Source organism: Camelus dromedarius, chromosome 25 (genome assembly GCF_036321535.1).
Source record: "Camelus dromedarius isolate mCamDro1 chromosome 25, mCamDro1.pat, whole genome shotgun sequence".
NCBI classification, from domain to species: Eukaryota; Metazoa; Chordata; class Mammalia; order Artiodactyla; family Camelidae; genus Camelus; species Camelus dromedarius.
The window spans coordinates 5,493,574-5,521,503 of record NC_087460.1 but is presented as its reverse complement, the minus strand read 5'-3'; the positions used below and the strand labels follow the sequence as shown (position 1 = coordinate 5,521,503).

The 27,930-nt window shown below is 45.6% G+C and overlaps 2 protein-coding genes across 3 annotated transcripts; one reads left to right on the top strand and one right to left on the bottom strand.

The window, feature by feature from the left end:
• The first annotated feature begins 791 nt into the window (after positions 1 to 791).
• On the top strand, positions 792 to 19,414 carry FOXJ2 (forkhead box J2). Of its 2 annotated transcripts, XM_031444157.2 has the most exons (12): positions 792 to 1,064; positions 4,223 to 4,373; positions 6,940 to 7,286; positions 9,181 to 9,255; positions 9,979 to 10,047; positions 10,224 to 10,364; positions 10,835 to 11,033; positions 13,355 to 13,720; positions 14,124 to 14,225; positions 14,773 to 14,982; positions 15,532 to 15,630; positions 16,677 to 19,414. In XM_031444157.2, exons 3-12 carry the CDS (start codon positions 6,954 to 6,956, stop codon positions 16,763 to 16,765), a joined length of 1,683 nt encoding a protein of 560 aa, XP_031300017.1. In that variant the 5' UTR covers positions 792 to 1,064; positions 4,223 to 4,373; positions 6,940 to 6,953; the 3' UTR covers positions 16,766 to 19,414. The 2 variants fall into 2 exon arrangements, with proteins under 2 accessions (XP_031300017.1, XP_031300016.1); XM_031444156.2 differs by lacking the exon at positions 4,223 to 4,373.
• Positions 19,415 to 20,103: 689 nt separating this feature from the next.
• C3AR1 (complement C3a receptor 1) lies at positions 20,104 to 27,394 on the bottom strand. Its single transcript, XM_010990811.3, has 2 exons — positions 27,171 to 27,394; positions 20,104 to 23,440 (listed from the first exon to the last, which is right to left on the bottom strand). Exon 2 carries the CDS (start codon positions 23,428 to 23,430, stop codon positions 21,979 to 21,981), a length of 1,452 nt encoding a protein of 483 aa, XP_010989113.2. The 5' UTR covers positions 23,431 to 23,440; positions 27,171 to 27,394; the 3' UTR covers positions 20,104 to 21,978.
• Positions 27,395 to 27,930: the final 536 nt, after the last annotated feature.

Below are 27,930 nucleotides of genomic sequence, written 5' to 3'. Positions count from 1 at the left end.
GCCCTGACACTGTCCGTCCGCCTCCTGGCTCCCCGGGAGCCCGGACCGGCCGGAGCCCGAGCGGTGGTGGCGCGGGGAGCCCCGCGCGCCGGAGGGAGCGGAGCGGACGGGACGGGACTAGAGGAGGCGCGGCCGCCGCAGGAGCCGCCAGTGACGGGAGTCGGGAGCCGCGGCCTCCCGGCCCCTGCTGCCCAGGCCAGCTCCGGCGGAGCGGGGAGTACGAGAACCCCACCCTCGGGGGCGCCCCAGGAGCGCAGGCGGGAGCGGGGACGGAGTGGAGACCCTTAGCGCTCGGGCGAGGGAAAGAAGGGACCCCTCTCGGGGGCGAGTCTCTCCTCCCTAGGGCCGAGGAAGAGCCCCACACCGGCCCGGGAACAGAGCTCCAGAAGTAGAACGGGGTGATCCTTCCCAAAGGCGGCCGAGTGAGGCGCCCCGACGTGCCTCCACTGCTCCAAACACACTCTCAGCAGTCCTGGACTTTCGAGGCTAAGGGCAAGGGGGCTATGCCAATGGAGTAGGCACCCTGCCTCCTCCCCAGTACTCACAGCGCAGAGGACTCCTTAAATTCAGAAGCGGAGGACACTCCTTGGAAAGAAGAGGAATCAGCTCTCAGCCTTTCAGGAGAGGGGAAGGAATTCCCCAACTTCCTTGTACCTAGACAGTGGAACAGGGCAAAGCCCCTCCGCTCAGGTCTCCAGCAGAAGGAAAGAGCCCTCCACTCCAGGCAGATTCAGTTTGGGGGGGAGGGGGACTCCCCCGAGGGGGAGGAGACAACTCCTGGTTGGGAGAGGCTCCTCCCCTCCTCCCCAGGGAAACTGGCCGAGTGTGGGGGGTGTGCCACCTTCCCCAGGTAGGACCTCCTTCTCCTCCTCCTCCCCCTCCTCCCTCCGCTCCTCATCCTCTGGGAACCCAGTTCTCCTCCCCAGCTTGGGAGGCTCCGCCAAACACAGGAAGAGCCACTGAAGATGAGGCTCTCCATCTGCCTTTGAAGAGGGGAGACCCTCCAACCCCAAACTCCAGTGCCAGGTGGTCCCCTCCCTCCGCGGGGGGAAACTTGGAGACAGGTTAGTGTTCTATTTCATCTTCTCTCTGTCATCTTTAGGCACTAGTGGGTGTAGGGGGCTGAGACGGTTTCTTGGGTTTCATTACTTGGGAAGGTGGAGTGATAACTCAGAGAACCTTCTGGGAAATGTGTTCTGAAGCTGCTGGATTCAAACCCTCATCTCGCTTCAGAGGGTCTTGAGAAATGGGTTTCTTAGTGTTTGGGGACTAAAGGGATGGGATTCATTTGAGGTCCCCAGGGACGAGTGTTTTCCTGCTGAGGGCAGAGGGATATCAGAAAACGCCTGCCTCTTCAGTGCTCCATCCATGCAGTGTGGTAACGATGGACTCTTCCCAGCTGGACTCCCGTGCCACCCTCTATCCTTGGGCTTTTTCACCCAGAGAGTGCGCCCTCACTAAAGTCATGGTGGCATTTCGTGGCCTGGCCTTGTTGGGGCTTCCATTGGTATTACATTTTCTTATCTGTAACCCTAGGTCGCTAATGTCCACCAGAGCTGTTCTCTCCAACCCACTGTGATTACTGCTTCCTTAATAAGAAAGGCAGTCTGTCTCCACTCACCCTACCTCTGACACCAAGAGACCTCCTCTCATGACATCCCCACTCTGGCTGGAAGCATGTCTTACCAATAAAATCCACAGGAAAAATGGGGATCCCTTGCCCTGAAGCAAGGGGGAAGGGTGCAGGGAAACACCAGCTCCGCGGTAAAGTTCTTCCCTAATGCTGGCCGGGTACCACTGCCCCAGTGCCTGACACCACTCCTGTCCTTCACTGACAGTTCCTTAGGAAAAGGCAGATACTGGACAGGAGAGGAGAGTGGCTGCTCAGCCTCCTTCCAGTCTGCCATCGAAATAAGTTGGCTGCCAGGGAGATTTGACCCCTGAGGAGTTTACTTTCAGAAAAGCGCTAATAGTGATGTCCTCCCCCATCCTGTTTCTTGTTCAGTTCTGGGGCTCTGGAACCTTATATGTAAGTATTCTTTCATAAGATAATAGCAAGAATCATAGAAGCCCAGAATCTTCAGAAAAGGCAAGAAAAAGGTGCCAGGAAATCCTTCTAGCTGAGCCTGGGCTGTGGGTTTAGTAGCGCTGCTCTGCCTTTCAACCTGGGATCCAGAGGGAGGGTATAATGCAGTAGAGTGCATGCTTACCATGCACAAGGTCCTGGGTTCAATCCCCAGTACCTCCTTTAAACAAACAAACAAACAAACCTACTTACCTCCCCCCCTGCCCCAAATCAACCTAGGATGCCTAGCTGGGTGCCACCTTTCTGCCTTAGGAGAATCCTTGTCTCCTGTAAGGGGTCTTAGACCCCACAGGGAGTCCAAGTGGGAGGCTTCATCTTGTTTGGGTTTTTATGTTTCATCCTTTCTCTGCTGGGCATTGGGTGGACTGCCTAAGTCCCTAAGTACATCCACTTGGTCCTGGAAGCTGCCTGTTGGTCGTGGGACAGGACACAGGGCTATAAGCCAGGTTGGTATGGCTGTGCTGTACAGTGATGTGCATATGTTTCTTGATTCAGGTGGATGTGGCTCTCAGTCTGTGTTTTGAATGGGTATGTGTGTGGGGACAGGTACACGTGTGATTTTCAGATGAAGCCATCAATTACTTAGACCTGTATGTTGCTGGTAGGCCTCTAAAAGCAGGTGCAGGGATGCGGAGAGGGTGCTGGCCAGGATGCCCAGCTGGGAGGAAAGGCTTGGCCTGCCTTGGTCAGCCGGACCCCTCGCAAATGGCTGCACGAAAGCCACCCCCTACAGCAGGGCAGCCCAGTCTCAGGTTGGGACCACATCTTCTAGGACTAATAAGAGAGCTTCATTTCTGATATCTCTGGTCTGAAAAGCATTGGCTCTTAAATCTAGAACTCCCTCCCCCATTTTCTGAAAAGGGACGGCTCTGTGTAAGAGCAGCCTGTTTCTCACAAATTACTTTACCAGATGCTGGAACACAACTTGCTGAGTGGCTCAGAGTGAAGTGTCGCACGACACCTCCAGGTGTGCCACCGCCACATGGTGTAACTGGCTCTGCTGGGACTGAGCTTCCCCACTGCTCCTCGCCTCCGCGGAATCACTTAGAAGCAGATGGCTACAGGGCTGGATTAACTATGGTTTAGAGAGTGCCGTGTTCCAGATCGTGTCTAATGACTAGACCTAGTTCCCCCTGACAAATAAGAGATGATATTCCCCCATTTCTTCATTCTTGAGCATTTACTCAGTTCTGGCCTTGGTCAGAATTGGGGTGCCACTCTTCCCGATGGAAAAGTTTGAGATTCTGACGTCCTGAAAATGACTGCAAACTCAGTGTAGGCTTTGCAATGTAAACCACTGCAGGCTTGCTACTTCTAGTCTTACCTGTATGGTCTGTCAGTTTTCTAATTTTTAATTTCTAATAGTCTCTCTCATTTAAAAATAGTAATTGCTCCACTTACATAACACTTAGTAAGTGCTTTAATATGTTTAACTCAAGGTAATCCTCACAACAACCCTATGTAGGTACAGTTATTATGTAGGTACTATTTTATAGTGAAGAAACTACCACACAGAGAGGTTAAGTGACTTGCCTGAGGTTGCACAGCAAGCAGGTAGTGGAGCCAGGAAGTAAGCCCAGGCACCCTGGCTGGTAATTGGTAACATGGTAAACTTAACCGCTGCTCTGTGAGTTTTATACAGAGCAAGAAGTTATCACTCCTTAATGCCTGACCTTGGTGCCCTGCGGAGAACAATAACTGGCTTTTTAGAGAAAATGGGAAGAAAACTGTGCCTGTTACTTTGGCTCCTCTGGGTCTCATCCAGGACCAGTCTTCCCCTCCACCAGGATGTCTTTGTGTTTTTCTCTGCCTTTCTCCCGTCTTCATCAGAGGTCCAGTGGATGGGATGGAGCCTGCCCTTTGGCTGCCTTTCCCAGTCTCTATGAGTATTTCCTTTGAGTTTTCCAGCTCGCAGAGAAGAATGTAGCCTGACTCAGGTTCTGCCCCAGCCCAGTGGCACGAGGCCCACCTGGGGAGAGAGGTCTGGGTAACTAGGTTGTTTGGACTGAGACATGGAAGTACCTTTTGTGTGCCTTTCTAATAATAGCCCTGCATTTAAGCCTGGTGTCATTATTTTGGGGATTGTGGAATGTGTGGCTGCCTGAAGCTCATGAAGCTTCATTCACTTCCCTCCAGGAATGAAGCTTTGACAGTGTGGATGCCTTCATCCCTGTTATCGAAGCGGGAAACTGAGGCGTCAGGACTTCAGGGAGCCAGGGATGGTCAGGGACATCCAGTGAGTCAGTGTCAAGGTTCGGAACAGAACCGGGGGACCTCATTCTCTGAGGTATCATGCACTGGGCTGCCCCTCAAGAATGGGGAAGTGATGGGGTGGGGGGTAGTGAGGAAGCGGGATGGGTTTAGGGAGAATGGTGCTCAGAGATCAGAAGGGTCTTTTGCTGCAAGCGTTTTGCAGGTCTTGTAGCTGGTAAGATCTGGAGGTATTTTGAGTGCTGGGGCGGTATCTGGAGGGCTGGTGGGGAGGGTGCTGGTGGAGAAAGGTTAAATTTAACCTCCGTGTCCTAACCTGGTGCTGGGCGAAGGATAGGGAAGGGCACAGAGCAAGTAGCAAAAGGCTGAGGGTGCTTCCCTTTCTGGAATTCTCAGTGATTGGCACTTGCCAGATGGGTTCTGTAAACTCCTTCGAATTTACTCTCCTGTCCCTCCCTGTCTAAGATGGGGAGAGTTTCAAACGAAATGTCCCCTGAAGGCTTCTTTGTCCCTAAGGTGAGATTTCCCAGGGATCTTTAGCAGGATGATAGGGAAGAGGGCAAAACTTCCTTGTGGACCCAGGAGAACCTTGGTCACTGGGAACCTGCACATTGTCATGTTCCTGGGATACATGTCAGCTGGGAGCCCACCTCCAGGACCCATCGATGCAAGGAAGTGCCCTGCTTTACCCTAGAGACTGTGCAGCTTTGACTTAGTGAAGTGCTGGGAGGTCTGAGCCGTCCTGGAATGACTTAATGTCCCTATTAGTTTCCAAGTTGTCATGGTTTTCGGACAAGGTGGTGGTGATGGGCTGGGAAGGAGCTAGGGAGAGGAGCTAAGGATAAAGGAGAAACCCCTTCATGATGCTGTTTACAAACAGAAACTTTGGATTTTTTTTCTCCTGTCAAGCAATTCTTGGGTTGCAATTGGGGCTCATGCTGCCCAGATTCCTGAAGCGCTAAGGTGTCTCCTTGAGCCTTGTGGAGTGGGCGTGTTGCTGGTGAGCAGCTCAGGGCAGGGGACATGCGTGTGCATGCAGAGGCTGCCTGGGTGGGGACCTGGCGGCAGAGGGAGATGAGTGCGAATGCTGACCCTCTGGAGAAAGTCCCAGGGGGAGAGGAATCACTACCTGGAGGAGTGAGCAGATAGCTTGCAAGGTGTGTTGGAGGCCGGAGAGAGGGGGGTTGAGCTTTTACCTACAAAGTGGGTGGATTTGTGTGTAGTTGTACGTAATGCGTGTGCCTATAATCTGGGTGTGGATTTGGAGATTCCATACGGATTATGTTTTCAGTCCAGGATTCTGAACTCTGGCTCTTCAAAAGAAATGCCTTGATGGGACTGTCAGCAGGGGTCGGAGGAAGAAACACGAGCTGGGATCTGCTAGCCCGGTGCAGGCACAAGCCTGTTAGGCAGCAAGCGCTTAGGGGGTTGCTGGCACCGTCGCTAGGGGGGTGCCAAATGGCCAGCAAGTGGTTCCTGCCAGCCTTTCTAGACCCAGTGTTCCTCACCTTCCCCCACCAAGACGTCACTCGAGCTGCACCTCTCCGCCGGCGAGAGCGCCCAGGCTGCGTGGGTGGCGGCCGGGCGCGCAAACAGCAGGCGGGGGCGGTCTGGCAGCGCCAGGAGTTTGCATGGAGGTGCCGTGCCTGGTTGGGAAGGAAGGAGGGAGGAGGAGGGCGGGAGAAGCCGAGCCAGCTCTTCGCCCCAGAGTGGCTATTTTTAGTCCTGCTATCTGATTGTTACCGGTGCGCACACAGCTGGGTGTCTCCCCGGCGGAGCAGCCGGGCCAGCAGCTGGGAGGGCCTTGCCGATGACTTCTTCCTGGTGTCGGTGTCTGTGGGCGGGAGCTCGCAAGGGGGAGCTTTCAAGGTGCGAGGGCGGCTGGGCTCGGATCTGTTACCTCGGCGTGTGACTTTGTGCTCTGCTGGTAACGTACGCCGCGTATCTAATTGTGATCTGTTGATGTGTCTGGCATCTGCCCTTGGCTGGTTGTCACACTGTCACTTACGCTTGGGCTATAGCTAAGACGCCTCAGGTCCAAGTGTGTGGGATCAAAAGGACCAGCACAGGAATGTGATTAATATGAAACATCTTCGAAAGTGCGGGCGTGTGTTTCGTTATTGTACACTCTTGTTTACTCAACCTGTTTGTCTTCACATGTTCTTTCGCGCTGTCTGAGGATGTTGTGTGTCAATATAACAAGCGTCACATAATTGGAGAATAGACTTTGGCTGATTTTACCTGCTAAGTGTTTTGTTTGTTTGTTTTAATTTCTACATGGTTTTAAAATATTCTGTTGCTGGGCTTTAAGTAAAAAGAATTGAGGGAATAGCTCAATTTGGTGAGTGGTTTGATCTCTCTTTTCATCCTGCGTGAAGGGAGTGGCCTCTTGGCCACGTTCCACATGAAGATGTAGGAAAAGTACTGGAGAAGTGTCACCTGGTAGGTGATGGTGACATGTCCGTTTGGGGGTTCTGGGAACACCTGGTTGAGGGCTGTCCCATGAGAGGAGTTTTCTATGAATTAGAGTAGGGGGGAGCCTCCTTCCCTTAGAGCACCAGGATTTGTGTATTTCTTGCTGCCCGTAACCGCAGGTAGCACTCATCTATTGTTTTCCTCTTGCCTTTTCCTCTTCTCTGCAGAACCTCGAAGTACCATGGCTTCTGACCTAGAAAGTAGCCTCACCTCCATAGACTGGCTCCCCCAGCTGACCCTCCGAGCGACCATTGAGAAGCTTGGGAGTGCCTCCCAGGCTGGGCCTCCAGGCGGCAGCCGCAAATGTCCGCCAGGCTCACCCACGGATCCTAATGCCACCCTGAGCAAAGACGAGGCAGCGGTCCACCAGGACGGCAAACCCCGCTACAGCTATGCCACCCTCATCACCTATGCCATCAACTCCTCCCCAGCCAAGAAGATGACCCTCAGTGAGATTTACCGCTGGATCTGCGATAACTTCCCCTATTACAAGAATGCTGGCATTGGTTGGAAGGTGGGATGGCTTCCATAACCTGAGATCATTCTTAGCCTTGACAACCTTTTCCTCTGCTTTTATTTCTTCCTATAACATGGTCCATTTCACTCTGAGCTGTCTCAGTGATATGTGAACTTGAAATCGCAAATCTCCCATCCCTTATTTTTTTGCAGAGTTGAACAACTTTCAGAAGGTATCGTGGGGAAACTCCAGTGATACCGAGCCTCTCGGTATAGTTATGGGGGAGGCAGGATGCGGTCATACCCTCCTCTCTGGTTCCTCAAAAAGGAGATTCATTCATTTCACAGATTATCTATTGCCACCCTCTGTTCACATCACTGTGCAAGGCATGGCACTGCTCCAGCCCACCTAGAGGCAGAATCTCGTCAGATCTCCAAAACTTCATGGCACATAGTCATCTTTTAAAAAAACTGTACCAAGAAGAAAATGTAGTATAATTAAGTCCTTTAGCAACAGCTCATCCACCAAGCAAGTAATGAGAAGAGGCTAAGTTGTTTGGCTGGAGATAAAGGAAAAAGGGGCCTCCTCTTCCAAGCAAAGAAGGAAGACTGATGGTCTCAGTCCTTCACAGCACAACTCACTTGCCAGCTGTGGAGTAGGAATGGGGATTTAATGCAGTATAGTCACTCTGTAAATCACCTGCTGACTTGCAGACCAGATGATGCGCTGGAGAGTGTTGAAGGCATTCCGTTTTTTCTTTATAAATATGTCCCTGCTAGCCGCCACCACCCCCAACCTCACCCAGCACAGGCATGCAACAATAGTTCTTTCCTCCAGGAGTATTTTCTTTCTTTTTCAGGGGGGAGGTAATTAGGTTTATTTATTTATTTATTTATCTTCTTAATGGAGGTACTAGGGATTGAACTCAGGACCTCATGCATGCTAAGCATGCGCTCTACCACTGAGCTAGACCTATCCCCTGATATTTCTTTCCTCCAAATGTGACCATTCTATGAGCTGTTGAGAAGACAGAAGGTGAACTGTGCCTTGTTTCACTCGTAATTTATATTTTGTTATCATTTACATAATTGGTTTTAAAACATTGTTCTTTTATTACTGATAGGATGAATTAAAGAACTGGGCAGATGTGTTTTTCTAAGTTAAAGTATAGTTGCTGTACAATATTAGATAAGTTCCAGGTGTACTATATAGTGATTCACAATTTTTAAAGATTATACACCATTTACAGTTATTATAAAATATTGGTTATATTCTGTGTATTGTACAATATATCCTGGTAACTTATTTTATACATAATACTTTGTACCTCTTAATCCCCTACCCTTCCGTGCTTTTTCCCATTGGTAGCCACTAGTTTGTTCTTTATATCTGTGTCTCCTTCTTTTTTGTTATGCTCACTAATTTGTTGTATTTTTTAGATTCCACATATAAGTGATATCACACAGTATTTGCCTTTCTCTGTCTGACTTATTTCACTTAGCATAATACTCTCCAAGTCCATGTTGCTGCAAACGGCAAAATTTCATTTTTTAAGGCTGAGTAGTATTCCATTATACGTATATACACCACGTCTTCTTTATCCATTCATCTGTTGATGGACCCTTAGGTTGGGGTAGATGTGATTTTGAGGCATTTATATACCTGTTGTCAGTTGGGTGGAACAACTGAAAAACTGTATACACTGCTTTCCAGAAGCACCTGGCAGTCAAATTTGTAGCCATTACCTCTCCTCGGCTTAATTGCTGCCTTTTTCTTATCTCATTGCTTTCGCTATCCGATAGGTAATTTCCTCCATCAGTAAAGTTAAGAAGTTTACACTGATAGTTGAACTTTAGTGTATGTTATGTCCCTTTGTGTCCCTCTGTGTCCTATTGGAAAATCTTCTGCTCTGCACGATGCTCAAATCTGACCTGCTTCTCTGCTTCCCTAGAATTCAATCCGGCACAACCTTTCTCTCAACAAGTGTTTCCGGAAGGTGCCCAGACCTCGGGATGACCCTGGGAAGGTGAGATTCTTTTGTGAGGGTGAAGGGAGGATCAGGAAGGAGCGAGAAGTAGTTGACAGCCCAGAGTCCTGTGGCTGTTTTAATTACCCAGAAGAGGAAAGCATGTTAATTCTTGAAGCAGCTTTTTTTTTTTTTTATTCTTGGAGGAAGAGCTTGGTTATCAAGTTTGTGGCCCCCATTAGAATGAGTGATTAAGGGAGACTGTGAAATCTGTTTTTTAATAGAAACATTTATGAAAAAGTTGACTTCATGCTCCTTTTTATCCCCCCCCCCCACATGGCAGTCTTTCTAGATGTAAAAGGTGGATTTAATGACCTTTGTAGGAATTTTTCTATATGAAAAACCCATGATTTTATGTTCAAAGGGGAGAGGGTCCTTATCACTTGACAGATGTGGATTCTCAAGCCAAGAGAGCCTTCCCTCAGGTCACAGGGAAGGGAAAGGCTGGCATTTCCAGCTCTTTGAACCAGCTGCTGTTGTGCTGTTCTCCAGAACGATCGAGGCCTGTGTTTGGACCACAGTGGGTACCTCGGACATACTCAGTGAGCTGTTAGGACAAATTTAATCCTCAAAAATATCCAGTACCCTCAGGATTCTGTGTGACTCTCTAGTCATCTTTCTTAATGTAACTTATTTTGTATAAAAATCCTCTCAAATATCCACTTTTCCAAAGGGAGAAATTTCCATATGTAATGATTTTCTGGGGATGGGTTCTCCTTCTAGGGCTCTTACTGGACAATCGACACCTGCCCTGACATCTCCCGAAAGAGAAGACACCCCCCAGATGATGATGTAAGTCCCCACTTCCATGGGGAGATGACATTTCTGAGCCAGCTGCATCTTCTCCTGTATTTCCAGTTATTTCCTAAATTTGGGGTAAAGGACAGATACTGGCAGAGGTGAAGCCAGGGGCCTTGGGAGGATGTTTATCATCTGCTTACAGATTTTTGTTCTTTCACAACCTTCAGCTGTCCCAGGACTCACCAGAACAGGAGGCAAGCAAGAGCCCAAGGGGAGGCGTTCCAGGGAGTGGAGAAGCCTCGCTGCCTCCCGAGGGGAATCCTCAGATGTCACTGCAGAGCCCCACATCGATAGCCAGCTACAGCCAGGTAGGAAGTAGAGGTGGCAGGGGGCGCAGGGCTGGGTGGCTGACTGGGTGGTTGAATAGATTCATGTATCAGTCGATTCAAAATTTTCTGATGGGTGTCTATGCTATAGTAGGCAGATACATTGGGAAAGAAGGAGAAAGCAAAAGAGGAAAGCTGAGAGAGAGGGAGGGAGAGAGAGAGAGAGGGAGAGAGAGAAGCAACAGAACTTTAAGAAAGATCAGGGGTAAAAAGTGAGAAGGAGAGCCAAAAAGTTTACAAGATGGGAAAGGTGAGCTGGGAGGTAACACAGGAAAAGGACAGGAGGCTACATCAAGGTCAGAACGAATGAGAAAAGAAGGAGAAAATGATGCTCATTCTTTGAAAACTTGGTGAGGGTGGCGAGGACAGGCAGGAGAGCCTGGTGTGTCTTAAAGGGTTGAGCTGGTCCCGCACTAGGATGGAGATCAGGTCTCTCTCACCTCTTTCTGCAGGGCCCAGCACCTGTGGATGGCGGAGCAGGGGCAGCTGGGGCTCCAGGCCGAGAGGGCGCTGAGGCCCCCCCGCCCCTGTATAACACCAACCACGACTTCAAATTCTCCTACTCAGAGATCAATTTTCAGGACCTAAGCTGGTCCTTCCGCAACCTCTACAAATCCATGCTGGAGAAGTCCTCTTCCTCCTCTCAGCACGGTGAGGCTGCGGGAGGGGGTGGGGAGGGGGGTTGGTGAGCTCTTCTGACTTAGAGCTGAAGGACAGCTGTTTCGGGAGGCAGGCTGCGTCATTAGCTTCTGAGTTGGCGGAATCCCCCTTCTAGAACTAAGGGTTGTGATTTTATGGTTGCCAGCAAGTCATTCCAAGGATGGCCACTAGGGGCCAGCAGTAGTTCTCTTTTCCTAAGGATCACAGTGTTTCATTGTGAGAATTTAATTTTTAGCATATTTATGTTGATTTTTATTAGGAATAATTTCAAGTAGATGCATAAATAAAGTAGTACAGTAAACCATCATGTTTCCATCGCCCAGTTTTAACTGTTACCGATATTTTGTTAAGCTTGTTTTGTTTACCACCCAACTTTTCGTTTAATTGGAGTAGTTCAAGGTACATCGTTCTACCTGTAAATACTAGTGCAGTATGCGTCCTTAATGATAAAGATTTTTCTTTTAGTTATCCATTGCCATTATCACTCCTAACATAATAAATAATGCTTCCTTAAAGATACATGCATGCCAGTGTTCATAGCAGCACTATTTACAGTAGCCAAGACCTGGAAGCAACCTAAATGTCCATCGACAGAGGAATGGATAAAGAAGATGTGGTGTATATACATACAATGGAATACTACTCAGCCATAAAAAGAATAAAATAATGCCATTTGCAGCAACGTGGATGGACCTAGAGAGGATCATACTAAGTGAAATAAGTCAGAGAAAGACAGATGTCATATAATATCACTTATATGTGGAATCTAAAATATGATACAAATGAACTTATTTACAAAACAGGAACAGACTCACAGACATAGAAAACAAACTTACGGTTACCAAAGGGGAAAGGAAGGGGTGGGATAAATGAGGAGCTTTGGACTAGCAAATACAAACTACTATATATAAAGTAAGCAACAAGGACCTACTGTATGGCACTGTTTAATATATTGAGTATATTGAACTATATTCAATACCTTGTAATAACCTATAATGGAAAAGAATATGAAAAAGAACAGATATATATAAATCACTTTGCTGAAGACCTGAAACTACTGTAACATTGTAAATCAACTCTACTTCAATAAAAACATTAGAACTAATACTTCTAACAATTTAAATATGGAAAAAAAAATTCTTCCTTAATATCAGTTTATATCTTGTCCATTCTCACATTTCCCAGATTAACATGTGAGAATGCCTTGAAGTCGTTAGTGGGAGGCTCCTTGGGGGATCGTCTGGTTTGGCCCTCTGCAATTCCTGTTTAGTTTTTTTTTTTTTTTTTTTCATTTTTTAAAAGAATTTAGAGGTAGGGGTGAAGTCCGGATTTCAGGGGAATCATCTGACCTTCCTGTTCTGTACTGTGGCCTTGGACAGGCAGCAGGAGATGAATGGAATGATCAAAAGTAGTTAGCAGTCACTTTTGGGGAAATTTACATTAATTGTCATGAATTTCTTCTTTTATTTATTTCCTTTTATTATTATTTTTAACTGAAGTATAGCTTATTTGCAATATTGTGTCCATTTCAGGTGCACAGCAAAGTGATTCAGTTCTATGTATGTATGTGTATGTGTGTGTGTATGTGTATATATATACATTTTTTTCAGATATTTCCCATTATAGGTCATTACAAGATATTGAATATAGCTCCCTGTGCTCAACAGTGAACCCTTGTTGCTCTTCTAGTTTATCTGTAGTAGTGTGTATCTGCTAATCCCATACTCCTAATTTATCCCTCTCCTCTTCCCTCCCCCCTTTGGTAACCATAAGTTTATAAGTTTGTTTTCTATGTCTGTGAGTCTGTTTCTGTTTTGCAAATAGATTCATTTGTATTAGTTTTTAGATTCCATATATGAGTGATATCATATGATACTTGTCTTTCTCTGTCTGACTTCACTTAGTATGATCATCTCTAGGTCCTGAAGAGCGTAGGATAATAAGGAAAAGAAGAGAACAGAAACCCCATGGCTTTGTTTTATTTATAATTTACTTTTGAAATCAGATACCTGATTTCTTTTGAAACTGTGATTCCAGGCCTACATCTGAATCCCTGAAACATAGCGTCAAAAGGTGCACGCTGCCCTCTTGGCTAAAATTTCAGCAGTTGTCAGGCTGTCAAGGCCCTCCTGTCTGGTATACCGGCCGGGGGGACCAAGGGAGCCAGGGGGCGCTGTGTCCCCGAGCATCCTGACCCTCTGCCTTTGTAGTCGGCCTTTTCTCTCTGAGGCCTCCCGTCTACCCCGGTGGAAATCCTGTTTAGGGGAAAATGTGTGGTCCAGCTCACCTGCCTGCTTCCTCCCACCCGGCAGGCTTCTCCTCTCTCCTGGGGGACATGCCGCCCTCGAACAACTACTACATGTACCAGCAGCAGCAGCCGCCGCCCCCGCAGCCGTCGCCCCAGCAGCCGTCGCCCCAGCAGGCGCCCGCCCAGGGCCCCTCCCCTGTAGGGGGTGCTCCTCCTCTGCACACCCCCAGCCCCGATGGTTGTACCCCGCCAGGGGGAAAGCAAGCGGGGGCCGAGGGCTACGGGCCGCCCCCTGTGATGGCCATGCACCCGCCCCCCCTGCAGCACGGAGGCTACCACCCTCACCAGCACCACCCCCACCCGCACCCCGCCCAGCCGCCGCCACAGCCACAGGCACAAAGTCAGGCCCCCATCAACAGTTCTGGCTTCGGTGAGTAAGGAGCGGGCACGCAGACCCTAGAGGGCCGTGGGGGACCCCCTTGTTCTGACTCTGGCACGAAGGTGCAGTTGGGTAGGAGGTTAACAGCGGATCTTTCAGCCTCACTCTCCCATGAGAGCTCATCTGAGCGAAGGAAGATGCTACTGAGAGCTCTGCATCAGATTCTCGGACAAACTGGGGTTGTTTTACGTGTTCTCCTGCCTGTGAGCTGGGCTGTCTGTGCCTAAAGCGTTGGTAGCTTTACCAGGTCCTGAACCTCCGGGGAGGGAGGGTGAAATGGTCTTGGTGATGCAACTGAGAACACGCGAGGATGGGAGAACCTTGCCTCAGTCAGCCTGCTGTCCGTGCGCCACCGCCTCACTGGCTTATTCCCCTGTTCCCCTCCTCTTTCCAGCCTTCCCTCCTGACTGGTGCTCCAACATCGACTCCTTAAAGGAAAGCTTCAAGATGGTGAACCGGCTCAACTGGTCCAGCATTGAGCAGTCACAGTTCTCAGGTTAGTAATCAGAGGATGGGGCCTGGAGGGAAGAGGCACCCAGTGTGAGTGGAAAAACCCAGTGGAAACCAGAACCAGAAGTGGGGGGGGGGGGGGATTCAGGGAAGTTTGAGGATGGAGGATTTCACGTGACCTTGGTACTACTTTCAAATGAATTCTGATTAACTTGGCCTTAAAATGTGCCAGTGGTTTCTTCTACTCAGTTTTAGCTCTGGGAGAAGGAAGGCTCTCAGGAATTCAGAAGCCCTTGACAACTGTTTTGTAGTTTTGTCGCCATTTACTGAAAATGTGACCATGGCTAATTCACTCAGTCACTTTGAAACTTTTAATTCATCAGTAAGAAGCAAATTATACTAAGAACTGAGTGAGGGAGAAATGGGGGGGTGGGGGGGCCATTGAGAGCAGCGTGCTAACAGATGTCAGCGTTGGTGGCGCGTGTGATCGGCGGTGGTGCCTGACGGAGTGGCTGCAGCAGTGAGTTGGGCATCAAGCTGGCAGGGCTCTGGGGCCTCGACAAAGTTAGCATTTCATGCTTCTCTGTTTGTAGAGCTGATGGAGAGTCTGCGACAGGCAGAGCAGAAGAACTGGAGCCTCGACCAGCATCACATCGCCAATCTGTGCGACTCCCTCAACCACTTCCTCACCCAGACTGGTCACGTGCCCCCCCAGGGGGGTTCCCACCGGCCACCTGCCCCTGCCCGCATTGCTGACTCCTGTGCCCTCACCAGTGGCAAACAGGAGCCAGCCATGAACCAAGGTACCCCACAGAGCAGGTTGCCAAGGAGGCGGAGACTTGACAATCAAAGTGGGGTAGGGGGAAGAGAAGGTCAGAAGAGAACCAAAAAACATTCTATGGCAAGGATCCAAATGGCAAAGAAATAGGGCATATGATTCCTTTTAGATCTTGATCTGGGAGGTCAGGTTTACTTAAGAAAAAAGAAGAGAGAGTCCGCATTCCAAATATGTGTCCCGGTCACCCCCACCTGGACCGTATCTGGGGAGTCACGATTCTCTACAATTATATGAGCTTCAGACCAGTGAAACGAGAGACTCAGCCATCCTGTGTCTATGTTTGTCATCCTCTGATAGCTGTGATATTTCACAATTCTAGTATCTGGTCCTTTTTTACCCTCAGAGGTGAGGACTGATGGCTTCTGCACAGTCTTGATGCCGGCAGGAGCCAGGGAACAGAGCAGGGAAGGGTGAAGAGCCTAAGGGGAGGAAGAAGACCTTCTCCTTCTCTGTCGGACCCTGCTTCTTTGAGTACAGTGATCCCACTCAAGTAACTCTTGTCTTGCTTTGGCAGTGAACTCTTATGTGCACCCTCAAGCACCCCACCTCTACCCTGGCCCATCGCCAATGTACCCACTCCCCACCCAGGACTCAGCAGGATACAATCGCCCAGGTAAGAGCCAGGAAGCTTGTTTCACCACCAGCTCAGCCCTCTCCACCCTGGCGAGTTGCCTCGCTTTCCTGGGGCTCTGAGCCTGTGGTTCTGGCCCTTTTGTCTGCGCCTTCTGGGAGGGGGTGAGACTTCGTGTTTCCCAGGGCCAGAGGATGTATGTCACGGGAGACTGAAGAAGACTTACTTTAAAATTAGCTGATGTCTGCAGTATTGAGAGGAAGTGAAAGTATGACTACAAACAGGAGAGAGACACATAGAACGTTTTAGTCTAGCTCTGGAGTCCAGCTGGGAGACACACTCAGGCAAATAAAATGAACACGTTATATAAACCTGCCTGCTTTGTGCCAGGTCTGCTTTCCTGTCCCCTGCCCTAGGGTACCAGGGTCCTGGGGCTGAACTATCTCTGATGGTGGGGCTGTAGCGGGGGACCCTCAGTGGTCATAAATAGTTCAGGATGCCCAGATCCTTCACCTTTTAGTGCATTTTAGGAAACTCACTATTATCAGCTGCCTTACCACAGTGTTTTCAGTTTTGGGGATGATATCTGACTCTCTGTCCCTGTGTGCCTAACTTTTTTTGGGGGGGAGTGTAATTAGGTTTATTTGTTTGTTTGTTTATTAGTGGAAGTACTGGGGATTGAGCCCAAGACCTCGTGTGTGCTAAGCTCACACTGCCGCTGAGCTGTACCCTCCCCTTATCCCTGTGTACCTAATCTGGGTAATGCAGGTACACATTTCTACGCAGCTATTTCATCTAATGGTACATCCTGTATGTTTTTTTTAATCATTGTTGCATAGTCTTCATAAGCATAATTTTTAATGGCTGCATACTGTTATATTGCCACCTGGCCTCATTTACTCGATTTAGTTGATTCCCTGAGGCCTTGCTGAAGTGGTGGTGGCAACAAAAGTAACGCGGGGCTGATGAGGACAATAGTTCCACCAGACCTTCCCCATGGTGGTGTTTGGGGCTGACCACTGCCTGTCTGGATGGGTAGAACGGCTTCCCACCCACTCTCCTCTTAATCTCTTTCTCTCTTCCCACAGCACACCACATGGTCCCTCGGCCACCGGTTCCACCTCCTGGGGCCAACGAGGAGATCCCCGATGACTTCGACTGGGACTTGATTACTTAGTGTGTCACTGAATGTGGCCATTAGCCCAGGGCTGGGTGGTGAAGTCTGGCAGTGGGGAGACAGCAGCCCCGGCCCCTCCCTTCCACCCTTGCCTGTATATAGATATGTATCCTCTTTTTTTTTTTTGCTTTCTCTGCCAGAGAAGCCACTGCAAGATGCTGCCGAAGATAACCCCTCTTTCTTGCCTCATTCTTCCTCTTCCTTCTTGTTTTTTCCTAATTCTTTTATTATTATTCTTATTATATTATTATTATTATTATTATTGGTTATATGCTGTCTCCAGTCTCCTGTCCCTACACCATGGACCCTGTCCACCTCTTGCTAGTTTAAAATCATCTGGCTGGAAGGTGAGGCCATGATCACCATGGAGAAAGGCCTCAAATTTTGATTTACCTTTCCCTTTGAGAAAGTCAACGCTAATCCTACCTTTTGGCCCCAAATCGTTTTTTGTGAACATCAGTTCAGTGCAGGACTGGAAGGGCCACATTATCAAGTAGAAGGGATCTGGAACACTGCTTGGCAGCCATGAATTTGCAGGTTTTACTCAATGGTGCTAATTTTGCCCTCTGAGCTCTTCCTTGTCCCTTTGTGTCTCCAGTCCTACTTCTGCTGACCTCATTCTCCATTGAGGGGAAGAGTGACGGTGGTGGTACAGGAGGGTGACAATAAAATCCTGGTGGAATGAGAGGTCTGGGTTGGGTTGAGTAGAATATGACAGAGAAGAGATGGAGAATAAGAGTCGGGAATTGGGTAGATGCTACTGTGTCAGGGATACTGCCCTTGGCTCATTCATGGCCCATTCTCTGTAGAAGATGGAGTTGATCTTAGCCAGAATCCTGCTTCTCTGGTAGGAATGAGCACAACTCTTCAGCATAGGTTCAGCTTTTTAGAGATGGTTTCAATTTAACCATTTTGGCTTTTTAAACATCATTTTCTTTGGACATTAACTGTGGCTTTTCTTTGCATTTCCACATAATCCTTCCATCCCTTTGTCTCATTCAGCAGATTTTATTCCGTTTTCCTGTAGTGGTTAGCTCAACCCTCCTACCCATCTGATTTTCTTCCCCCGTTTTCTGGGATTCTCCAGAAAGGAAAGTAACCCTTTATTACTTTTAGTTTTGTCATGTCCTAGGACAAGACAGGCATCTCTTCCCCACCGATCACAGCAGAACCAAACCTGGAGTATTGGTGGCAGACGAGGGGAGCTGCCATGGACATGGGTAGGGAAAATTTCAGTTATTTGACTATGTGGGCAAGTGCTTCTCTTGGAATCCAGATCACTGGGGCTGAAGCTTTTGAGATTAGGCTTTTTAGGGGGTGAAGGAAATTGGTAGGGGAGGATAAATAATCTAAAGGGAAGAGTTCCATGAGGGCCAAGGGAGACCCCCCCCTTCCCTCCCAGAAAAAGGTTTTAGGGATAACTCACCTCCTTTAACCAGGAGTGGCCATGATTTACTGCTGCAAAGTACTAAGTGTATATTTGATATCCATTGTTGAATTTTAGTTGTAAGAGGGAGGAACAGTTTTACTTCTGCTTTTATTTTACTGAATGTTCACTTTCTCAAAGCTACAGGACAAAATGTACGGAACAGACAAGGCCACTCTCTGATTTCTGCTTTTCATTCTTATTCTTTATTTACCCATGCTTTCCGCTCTCCTGGTTTTTCCCCTCATCCGCCCTTTCTTTTCTTTGTCAGGGGTTATATATGAGAGTTTGTTGAAGAAGTCCAGTGAGGCTGAAGTAAGGGGGCAGGAAAGGGCAGTTAACCAAACAGCACTTTATTTCTTTGAAGTTCTTGGTAAGAAACGGGAGTGTGAGTGGCATGAATCCCCCACTGTGTCGGAGGGCACGAGCGGGGTTCAAGGCTGACGTCACATTCCCCATTGGGGAAGGAGAATTTCTCTTCGAGGCTGGCGGCATGCCTTTGCCCAGTGTCCCTAGCTGAGGCGTGTCTTCCTTCCTCCTTCCAATCAAGGTGCCTCCCATGCACAGCGTCCCCTCTGTTCTCCCAAAGAGCCCCCCTTCACAGACCATCAGTCCTCTTTCTCAACCCCCTGTCTACTCAGATCCACACAGGATTTGCAAGGGTAGATAAATCAGACCTGTTCGTGTCCCTGGTTCATAATTCATCTATGTCTTCTGAAAACTAGTTTCATTAAGAAGTTTGGGGCTAGGGCTGGACGTTGGCCTTCGGGCCTCCTGGGATTTTAGCTTCCCTCCACTAAACCCAGCCTTGCTAAAAGGCACAGGACAAACCTGACCTTCTTTGGGCCTCCATTTCCCTACCCCTCCATGCAATGGAAAGAATACTACTTTTTCTTGTTGGTCTGGCATTGCTGGACTTGAAGGTAGAGTTGTTGTTGTATTGGGTGATGTGTGCAAAACCACACGAGCTCACTGCCTACCCACGAGGAAACAAGGGAGAGAGTGGAGGAGAAGGACAGAAGGAGTAATTATTTGGTGCAGATCCACCCTTCCCTGCCTTTCTCTCTTCAACCCCCATGTTTCTGGTTCGGTGAGTCCTTCACACCACCCATAATGCTTTGCATCGGTGCAGGCTGGGAAGGGGGTGTATGGTCTCACAAGTTGTTGTTGTTTTTTGCATGCTTTCTTAATAAAAAAAAAAAAAAAGAATGTTTATGGTTTTATCTTACTGGTGCTGGTCTCAAATTCATTTTTGCCAGGGTAGGAAAAAAGAAATGTGAAAGCATTTGTTTTCAATGGCCTCTTGCCCTCCTCCCACCACTGGGTGTCATTAGTGGACCCTGACATTTTTTGTAAGATTGATGGGTAAGAAGAATTAAGAACATGCCTTTCACATTCTTCTTTTCAAGTGCTATTAAATATAGCAAAATGTTTGTGGGAGAGGCAGTGCCCCCTTGCAGCTTGGTATGGGGACTAAGCCACCTTGCTTGCATTCTGGGATATTTTCAAGATTAAAGATACTACAATCTGAGGAGGGGTTGGCCCCCACTATGGGACTTCCATTGAGCACTTGCACGTACTCACCAGAGCTTTTCATCAGAAATGAAATTCCAGTTGTAGGGAAAGGAAAATAGAAGTCTCAAAAGGAGTCCAGAATTGTCAACTATTGAATCTTTATAACTACGCCAAGATCATCACCCTAATATCCTATACACTAACCCTAGGAGTTTGGGACTTACACCCAGGGTCCTGTGAGCTGTGTTGGGATTTCCAGGAGTCTAGCTTATTGTCATTAGAGCAAGCTTAAAGCTACCCTCTTTGAGATTTATTTGCTGCGTGGTTAGGGATTATGATATATTCTGAGTGTCAAACAATTGAAAGGATCCATGAATCTCTGAGCCTTGCAAGGAGCCATGAGAAAAAAAAAGCATTTATTCACATCAAATATATTAGCAGATTAAATTGGAAGGTAGCATTGAAAATCTCACATCAGGTCAGATATTGTTACCATACAACTGAAAGAATTCCTCGTGATTTGAAATTTTTCCACAGAGTATTTTATAACTTATTTGTAGTCCAGACCTTCACCTCAACCACTGAACAAATAACATCGCCTTATAAGTCTAAAACATCACGTTTTCTACTTTTCCAATCAAAATCATTGTACTCAGCTTAGATGAGGCTATGTTATAGTACCAACAAACCTGAAATTTTAGGCGTTTAACACACAAAAAGTTTATATACAAAAGAAAATGAGAAGATGATGGGGACTTGAATAACATTTTTTTTTAAAGGAAAGAAGGATGGAAAGAAGGTTAGAATGGATAAACAAAGTAGGAAGAAAATATGTGATCATGAACAGATGAAAGGATGATGGTTAATACATATTTGGATGCTGAATAAACAAACAATATGAATGTTTTGGGATAAAATTCTTCATCTTTCAAAATAAGAAGTCACTTTATCATGTCTATGAAATCTAGCAGCATAAGGGCATGACTTAGAAATGTGATGGTAAATATCAGAAGAAACATCTAAGATTGTTTCAAGGGTTTTATCTCAGTGAACTGGGAGTGAGAGGAAAGGGTGGATGGACTAGTGGGGCAGGAAACCTCTTAGATTTCATTATAAGCCTTGAATTTTCTTTAAACTATGTGCAAGTATTACTTTGGTAAAGATAAAGGTTAATTTTAAAAAACCCCAAAGATACACCTGATAATTTTGGCATGAAATATACACACCCCAGTCATGTTTTTAAACGTTTGATGGGATTCCTGGAAGGTACTTGGTTATTCTGCAGTGAAATAAAGGATTGCCGCCCCGTCCCCTACTCCTTTCATCTGAAATGAGTTTCTAGGGAAATACTAATTTGGAGTGAAAGGAGGGGAGTAATTTTCATCTTATGAAACGATTGGTTATTAGAAGCATAAAGTCTGGAAGAAGTTTTAGAGGCAAAAGAGGAATAAGAGAATTAAGGGGCTTAAGAAAAGGAATGGAAAATGGATGATTCTATCAATAGGCAGATAGAGCAAAACAGAGAACTCCCCAAACCACTTACATACTTTTTCATGAGGACGGTTTAGATGCCCAAGTAGTCTGTCTTTATACAATAGATGCTTATTTAGTTGTAAAAATGGAAACTCAGAATTCCTACGTCCTGTATCCTGGAGGATTCCAAGTAGCAGAGCATCTGGCACTGTACTTGGCTCCAGACTCAGTCTCATAACTCCTTGTTTTTACAGACTTTTTCTTTCTGCAACTTTTTTTCATTTGAAATCATCACCACCATCATTACCCCCCATCACAATAAAGCCATGGAATCAATGATCAGCTTTCACTCATGCAAAACCAAAAGAAATGGTTTAAAATAGAATCTGGAAGGGGATTTAGAAAAAATTTAATGATGGGGACATGATTTTAAGATTGCCTTGTCATTTCTCTCATGGGACTTTGTTTGGGATAGAAGTCGACTAATTTTTACAATGATTCCCAAATTTAGCATTCATCAGAAACAAGAGAGCTTGTGAGAACACTTTCGGGGCCCCACCTGCAGAGATTCTGATTCAGCCAGTCTGGAAGCTGGGGCTTGAGAATCTGTATTTCTAACAACTTTCCGGGTCATGCTGATGCCACTAGTCTGGGACTACAGCTTAAGAATCCCTTAAAAAGGGTTGATTCTTTGACGGTTTCTGAAATCCCCTGCTCACCATATCCCCTGTCTTTCTAGAAACATGTTGCACTGAGTGAATCGCTAAGAACCTGTGCTTGGGTCAGCTGCTCCATATGTTCACACAACTGTACTGATACTCTTCGCTCCCCAAGAGACTTTGTTTTGGGAACAGCTAGTAGAACGTGTCAAGTCCTCACTGAAAGCTGCCTCCAGAATTCCCTGCATGGACTGCTTTGCTTTTTTCCTAAAATCTTTCCCCAGGAGGGCATAAAGAAAGGGATTGAAGCAACTATTGGCAGATGCTAGAGCAAGAGACACATGGTCCCAGGTCAACAGGGCTACCCCAAAGGGAGTTTCTGGGTCAATAAACAATAACAGGACCCCAAAAATGTGGTATGGAGCCCAGCAGACAAGGAAGACAACCACCACCACCACTGCCACTTTCAAGATTTTGCTCCGAGATTTGAAGTGGCCCTGTCGCATTCGGAAGAGAATAAGGCTGTAACAGGCCACCATGACAATGAACGGCAGCAGGAAACCCGCCACCAGCCTAGTGACGGTTATTGCTACCTGGGGTCTTGGCACTTGATGGACATACACAAATTGGCCTAAATCATCATCTTGGAAATCTTGTGGTAAGTCAGATGTGTGTAAGGAATTGCTGGAGGCACTATAGAAAAGCTCTAAATCAGTAGGGGAAAAAGCATCAGAGTGTCCCGGCGGGTTAGCTCTGTCATCTTCAACGGGAAACTCACTGGCGATTGCAGGCGAGACCTTGTCAGCAGGTTTAAATGAACCATAGTATGGATGTTGAACAGGTAATCTAGCTGAATCCGTAGGGAGTGAATCTCCAGAAGGTCTTTGAGATATTTGAGAATGGAGGCCACTGGTGTCTGTCCAAGACTGTTCATTTGTTTGTAGAGAGAAAGAATTGAATCTACCATCCATTTCTCCAGGGTGCTCAACAGTGGAGTTTTTAAGAGACCAGTTTTCCAGTAGATCTAAGATGAAGTCTGAATCATCTAATGAGCTGTAGGAACCAAAATTGTAGCCACACATGTTACGGTCACCTACAGAGAACGTTTCCCGGTATATGAACACAGGTATACACATTACAAAAGCCATCACCCAGATGCAGCCACAGATGGCGGAGGCTGTGCCTACGTTGCGATGATTCTGGCACCAGACTGGCCTCAGTACCAAAAGGCAGCGGTCTAGGCTAATGGCCATCAGCAGGAAGACGCTGGCAAACATGTTGAGGATGATGATGGATGGGATGAGCTTGCATAGGAACCAGCCGTAGGGCCAGTGTCCTTGGAGAGCCAAGTGAACCAGGGAGAAGGGCAAGGAGAGGCAGCAGAGAAAGTCGGCCAGGGTGAGATGGAGAAACCAAACTGTGTTCACTGTGCGTTGCATCTTTAGGCCAGTCACCCACAGCACCAGTCCGTTGCCTGGCAATCCCAGTAAGAAAGTGAAGCCCAGAATGACCATGGGCAGAATTACATGGGGTTTATTCCAGGGCTGTGAGGGGAGGTCAGTTGAATTGGTCTCAGCAGAGAAAGACTCCATGGCTAAATTTCTATAAAAACACAAACAAAAATAGTAAAACTCTCTTTTCCAAAAACGCATATTCTTTGAGTTCTAACCTTCCCACAGAATGATGTAGGACCCAAAGACCCTCACACTGTTGTAGTTTGTGTTCCTTGATTTCACACTGGATTGCACAAAAGCATTCTCTGAAGGACAGTTTAATATCTGCTCTATTGATTTAAATGTCTAGCAAAGTAGTAACTTCATTCGGAAGTCCCTACCAATGTCAATTTCTCCGCTTTCTTGCACTTTCAGTCTCATTCTCCAATGGCTCCTTTCCAAACCTAACGTCCCCTTTAAACATGAACAAGCTAAATGGATAAGCAAACAATGACTTTTTGACTAGAGGTTCCCAAACTGAGATCTGCAAGAGGACATCAGGAAGTTTCGTCATCACCTCAAGTGACAGAGAACACTTTAACTTTACGTATTTTCACTTCCATTAGGGAAGAAGGTCTGTCCATGCCCTCTACCAGATTTTCAAAGGACTCATCACCACAGATAAATTGCTCTAGACTCAGTTATGTCTTTCAGATACAACCTCATCTTTTCCTTTTGGGACCAATCTCTCTTCGCATTGACCTCCTTACCATTCATGATTTCTTACTTATTTGTTTTTTTATATGGGGAAAGTAGCTTTATTATTACAGAAACAGAAAACATGTGTGAGGAGAATTGGAGAACATAAATAAGCAAAAATAAGAACACAAAAATTTTTCAGTCAGTGATTACTCCTTTAGCATCTCAATTTACATCCTTCTGGATCTTTTTTCATGTACATATGTGTATATTGTATGTATGTATATTTTTTGCTAAGCAAAATTTAACAAAATTAGATTATACTGTTACATATTGGTTTAAATTTTTAAAATTCTGGTTATACTGATGTATATTGGTTTAAAAATTTTAAATTGTGGTGAAATACACGTAACATAAAATTTACCATTCTTAACCGTTTTAAAATGTACAGTTCAGTCATGTTAGGTAGATATACGTTATTGTGCAATCAATTTCCAGGACTTTCTCATCTTGTAAAACTGAGACATTGGACAACGACTCCCCACTTCCTTTCCCCCCAGCCCCTGGCAGTCACCACCCTACTTTCAGTTTCTATGTGTTTGACCACTCTAGCTATCTCACGTAAGTGATCATACAGCGTTTGTCCTTTCATGACTGGCTTATTTCACTCAGCATAACATCCTCAAGGTTCATGCATGTTGTAGCATGTGTCAGAATTCCCTCCTTTTCATGGCTGAATAATATTCCTTTGCATGTATAGACCACATTTTTTTATCCATTCTTTCCATGTTTGAGTTATTGTGGACAACACTGCTATGAATACGAGTGTAAATGCATATTGTTTTCTATAAACTGCTTTCTTATCAGTTAGCCATCTCCACATTATACAGTAAGATTCTGCCTTAAGGAATGCTCAGACTTATCCATTGGTTTACAATGGTCCCCCAGATTCCCCTTATAGCTGATTTGTCAACAATTATATCCAATCTAGGATCATACTTTGTACCAGGATGTTTCTTAAGTCTCTTAATCTAGCATAGATTTCTCTTTTTAAAGGATACTGGCTTGTTTTGGGGTCTGTTGTTCTCACTACTCACTTCTTAACCCTTTGTAATCAGTCTTCTGCCCCATCACTCTGCTAAAACTGCCTCTAGATAACAAATCCAAGTGTCTTTTTTCTCTGCCTTTATCCTTTACAGTATATGAGCCATTTGATACTTGGACTCCTTAACACTCTCCTCTCTTGGCCTTGGTGACATTACCCTCCCCTAATTTTCAACACTCCCGTAAACATGCCCTACTTTATAGCTTTCCTGGACAATTCACTACTCCAAGTTCATGCCATTTTCTCTTCCTTAGCTAACGCTGTTTACTTCTATCTAGAATTATATCCTCCACCTTAACTTCCTCTTTCCTCCCTTCTTAATCTCTATCTGTTGAAATCTTAGCCATTCTTCAAGATCAAGTTCAAATATATCCTCCTTGAAACCTCTCTTATAATCCCAATCATAATTTAGTTCTTCAGTCTCCTAAATTATGTTTGTGTATGTGTGTATGTGTGTGTGTGCGCGTGTGTGTGTGTTGAAACTTTTTTCATATTCTCTGTGTAATGATGCATTTTATTTTGTATTATAATGATTTTCCTGGCTGTCTTATCCATCATTCTAGCCTTAAATTTCACAATGGTGAAAAAGTCTTGTTCCTAAATGCTTGTTCCATGGAATTTAGCACAATGCCTTACAAGGCATAAAGATTAAAGATTACTTGAATGGATGAATGTTGATTTTGGGGGCTTACTTTTTTTTCTTTTCCAACTAAATTAAAAATTCTTATTCTTATCCATTTAACCCAGCAAGAATGCTGTCTCTTCTAACTTCTTTTTGTTTTCCAGTTCCCACTTTTTACTGGCAATAACAGCATTTTACATTTCCTTTTGTAGAAGCCCAAAATATTTTTGGGTCTTGGAAGTTGTTCTGCTGAGCTAACCAAATGCTGTCATAGGGATAAGCAGAAGTTCAAACAAATCAGGCAACAAAATAATGAAAAAGTGATTCTCATTCTCTTTTCTGTAGCCTTGCTTATTTCAGTATTCAGTTCCTGCCGGGGACACTTTCTTCTCCGTTGTGCATGGCAGTGACCTTGATCGACTGTCCTGCACATTTATTCACACAGAGACCCGTAAAATACTGAGAGAAGTACAGAGTCACGGAGTTCTAGGACTGAAAGGAAAGTTAGCAATCATCTCTTCTTGTCTCTATTTTTTATTTTGCAGTTTTTGACACTAAAACTCAGCAATTTAGGTGACTTTCACATATTCACAACTAGGAGGGTTCTCAAATCCTAGGTCCAGTGACTGTCAGGCCAATAGTCTTTTTACTCCAATAATCACATAACTGAAAAGCCTTTGATATTGCTAATAAACGGAAAGGTACCCAGAGCTGTATGAGAAGAAGGAAGAATATGGACACAAAAAAGACGGAAAAGAGCAAAATTCCAATATAAAGACATTGAGTCATCTGGAGTGAGCCATATTTTAAATGTCACATATTATCTGTCTTGAGATGAAAGTATATATGAATCAGAATCTTATCTTTCAGACCAAGATCATTTTTTATATTTCTCCAAGTGTTTTGGCTGAAAGGTACCTCTACATTTTTTTTTAGTTTTCAGTACTGAATTGGCTGACAGTAATTAAAAAGACAAATAAAATCCTGAAACTAAAATTCAACTACGATAGGAAAAGAAAAGCTGATTCCAGAGTCAAATACTAATGATAGGATGACAAAATCAGCAACAAAAAGGAAAGAGAAAAAAACAGAAAAGAAAGAAGAGAAAAAGAAAAAAAGATGGAAATGGAAAAAAATACATACGTTAAGAAAAAATAGGCAAATCGATGATTTGGAAAACAGAACTATTGGAGAAAGCTGGAATTAAAGGTCAGAAGAGAAACAGTTAATTTAAGAGAGGGGGGAAATGACATAAAAATTCACTATTAGTTCCAGAATGAAAATATTAAGAGCAAAGAGAAATAGAATGTGGAGTATTTAGTGAAAGAAAAAGGTAAACATGGGGATAAAACAAAAGAAATAAAACTAAGGGAAGGAATAAGGGGAAATAGAAAAAAAATGATCCACAAACATTATTTATAATAAGCAAAACAAGCTAGGCTCAAGTCATTAGATGGATTTAGGTGTTCTTACCAAAAACCCAAGGTAGTAGCTGAAGGCTTCAGCACTGATCTGGAGGCCCCTGGGTGTCCCAGCAGATCCCCACACTTAACCACAATCAAGTCCTGAAGTATGTTTAGGAAACTTGCTGAGTTTCTCCTGTTTCCTTTTCTCTCTTCTTTTCCGATGATAAATTCTAGCAGGCACCTCTGACTGCTATCTGACTCCACAGAGTTTCAAAGTGAGTCATTTCTAAATGTGTCAGATAAGAAAAGTAAAAAAAAAAAAAAAAAAAAAAAAGGAAAGAAAAAGAAAGAAACTCAAACAAAACCAGAACAAAAAAAACAGAAGTGAGAGACTATAGTTCTCAGAAGTTTTCCGCAAGACAGAGTACATTGGAGAGTACTTTTTTACATAAGCATCTCACTTTGTAGGTTTCGCTTTTGTTTCATTTTGTTTTAGAAATGCACAAAAACGACCCCATGAGAGTCAAGGTGGGGAGTGGTTGGGAAGAATGACCTACCTGCACAACTTCAGCTAATGAATCTCAAATAACGTCTTTTTTTTTTTTTTAATGTATCGCACTTTTTAAAAATTTATTAGGAGAGAGGTAATTAGGGTTTATTTATTTTTTAGAGGAGGTACTGGGGGTTGAACCCAAGACCTTGTTTGCGTATGCTAAGCATGCACTCTACCCCTTGAGCTATGCCCTCCCGCACAACTTCTTCTTTTTTTTCCAACACCTTTATTGTGGTATGGTTCCTGTACAGTAAACTATACATATTTCAGGTCT